We start from the raw sequence: 2685 nt of genomic DNA, 5'->3' as shown, positions 1-2685 counted from the left end.
CAGAGCCGTCAGCATCGATCAGGACTCCACCGATGCCTCCACCTCTGGCTCCGCCTCCTCCTACCACTTCAGGTGAGCTGAGTGAACACCTGACTCACCAACCCTAGGCTTTTGATATCTGACCTTTGACCTCTGTCTTCAGGAGAAGGATGGGCAGCAGAAAGAGGAAGTTACCCCGGAACAGTTACAGCCAGTGGGCCAATCGCAGTGAGGCAGGGGAGGAGCTTGGAGGGGAAGAGCCTTCTGGCATCATTGGGGCCCAGGAAGCTACAAACCACACCCACCTGACCACAGACTCCTCCCACTTCTTGTCAGACCACTCACCGCTGCCGTCTGACAACTCCCACCTCCACTCCTCCATCTCCTCTTACTTTGGAGTAGCGGGTAGGCTAACCAATGGCGAGCGCTACCAGGTGTTGGCTCGCCGCATCACCCCTCAGGGGACGGTCCAGTACTTGCTGGAGTGGGAGGGGACGACCCCTTATTAGGACGGTATCAAGGTCCAGGTGGTGTTAGAAGCTTTGATTCCTTTTCCTCTACACTTGCTGCTGGTGAGCTGCTTATTGGTTGAAACCTGAACTGACACTGTGGCGCCGCAACCACCTGGTCTCCCCGTGTCCCCGTTAAACCAGCTGGTCTCCCCGTGTCCCCGTTAAACCAGCTGGTCTCCCCGTGTCCCCGTTAAACCAGCTGGTCTCCCCGTGTCCCCGTTAAACCAGCTGGTCTCCCCGTGTCCCCGTTAAACCAGCTGGTCTCCCCGTGTCCCCGTTAAACCACCTGGTCTCCCCGTGTCCCCGTTAAACCAGCTGGTCTCCCCGTGTCCCCGTTAAACCACCTGGTCTCCCCGTGTCCCCGTTAAACCACCTGGTCTCCCCGTGTCCCCGTTAAACCACCTGGTCTCCCCGTGTCCCCGTTAAACCACCTGGTCTCCCCGTGTCCCCGTTAAACCACCTGGTCTCCCCGTGTCCCCGTTAAACCACCTGGTCTCCCCGTGTCCCCGTTAAACATGAGGGCTCCCCGTGTCCCCATTAAACCAGCTGGTGTCCCCGTTAAACCACCTGGTCTCTCTGTGTCCCCGTTAAACATGAGGGCTCCCCGTGTCCCCATTAAACCAGCTGGTGTCCCCGTTAAACCACCTGGTCTCCCCGTGTCCCCGTTAAACATGAGGGCTCCCCGTGTCCCCATTAAACCAGCTGGTCTCCCCGTGTCCCCGTTAAACCAGCTGGTCTCCCCGTGTCCCCGTTAAACCAGCTGGTCTCCCCGTGTCCCCGTTAAACCAGCTGGTCTCCCCGTTAAACCACCTGGTCTCCCCGTGTCCCCGTTAAACCACCTGGTGTCCCCGTTAAACCACCTGGTCTCCCCGTGTCCCCATTAAACCAGCTGGTGTCCCCGTTAAACCACCTGGTCTCCCCGTGTCCCCGTTAAACATGAGGGCTGTATATCCCCAGCTGGCTGGTGAGTTTTGAGGAATCAGGAATCAAAGCTGAACTCGATCCTGGAAAAAATAGTTTTTAGTTTAAAAAGTGTTTAAATGCAGCCAAAGAGACACACAGAGCTCCCGCCTGACTCCTCCCACCTCCACCATGTTTGCAGCCTCACACACTGATTAGTTGTTTTCCTGGTTGTAATGATGTCACACTGGTGGAGTTCTTCTTTTGCTCTGATTTGTACAACACTCAGAGTTGCCCATGCAGCGCCCCCTGGCTGTCAGACAGCACCCTCCCTCTCTTGCCCCCTCCCTCCCCTGAAGTTTTCATGTTGTGTACCTGAAGCACTTAGTCACATGTTTACCTGCCCCTTCCTCACCTGTGCAGTGTTCTCACTCTATCACATGATCTCACCTGCGGAGCATCCCATTCGTCGTCTATGCAAACACCAAAGTGCGCCTGCTGGTGATCAATCTGAGCCACCGATCAGTGTTTCTCCTAGCTTGAAGCTAACGCAGCCCATATTTGTGAATGAGGGATGCTAATAGTGCTAACAGTCTCTGAGACGTTAAACTGGCACTCTGTCACTTTAAGATATGCTCTGCTCCTATTGGCCTGTTAAATGCTTGTTTTGATCATGTGACTGTTTGCTGTTTTCCTCTCCAGCTGACCAATCAGCTGCCAGCTTTCTCTGGATTAAAACAAATGTTTTCTGACCTTTTGACCTCTCTGTGTTTCTGTGTGTGTCTGAGAAGCAGAGATGCGTGCAAACCTGTGTTTGTGAAAACCTGTGAGTGTTGCAGTCAGTCTACACCTGGCTCTAGGTCTACCTTTATGGGTCCAGATTTACAGGGACGTGGGGAGTCCTCACAGAGGCAGGTATACAGGTGTGTGTGTGTGAGACTAGTGCAGGTAATCTGATAATCCAGTTAAGGTGTTAAAAGGCAGAGAAAGCTGCATGAGTGTTCAGGTGCATCTGTGTCGTCGTCCTGAGGGTCCCAGCACTCACACAGGTATTCAGACAGACGGGTAACGTGGCGATGTGACAGATTCACAGCAGAGGAGACCACCTGCATCTACCTGTAAGCTTCTTCACCTGTCCATACTTTGTGTTTGTGTACCTGCTCTCTGTGTTTCTTTACGCCTGCCTGAGGTCAGACATGAGGTCCAGCTCGTGTTTTCCCTTAAAGCAGGGACCTGATTTAAAGCAGCACAGTCTAAGGGAGCTCAGGAAGGTTCCTCACTGAGAGATGTATCT

The 2685-nt window shown here is 53.8% G+C and overlaps 1 protein-coding gene across 3 annotated transcripts in view; it reads left to right on the top strand.

Moving 5' to 3' along the window:
- phf19 (PHD finger protein 19) overlaps positions 1–2144 on the top strand; it is a 10668-nt gene extending 8524 nt beyond the window's left edge. For all 3 annotated transcript variants that reach the window (XM_087849616.1, XM_087849615.1, XM_087849614.1), the window contains 3 exons: positions 1–72; positions 143–1139; positions 1433–2144. The exon at positions 1–72 is cut by the window's left edge. In XM_087849616.1, coding sequence (XP_087705742.1) covers positions 1–72; positions 143–488 — 418 coding nt within the window. In that variant the 3' untranslated portion in view covers positions 489–1139; positions 1433–2144. The remainder of the gene's footprint in view (positions 73–142; positions 1140–1432) is intronic.
- Positions 2145–2685: the final 541 nt, after the last annotated feature.

The sequence above is a fragment of the Neolamprologus brichardi genome, chromosome 12 (assembly GCF_056152115.1).
Source record: "Neolamprologus brichardi isolate AB-2024 chromosome 12, ASM5615211v1, whole genome shotgun sequence".
NCBI classification, from domain to species: domain Eukaryota; kingdom Metazoa; phylum Chordata; class Actinopteri; order Cichliformes; family Cichlidae; genus Neolamprologus; species Neolamprologus brichardi.
Note: the sequence above shows the minus strand (reverse complement) of the source record. Positions and strands in the feature narration are given on the sequence as shown.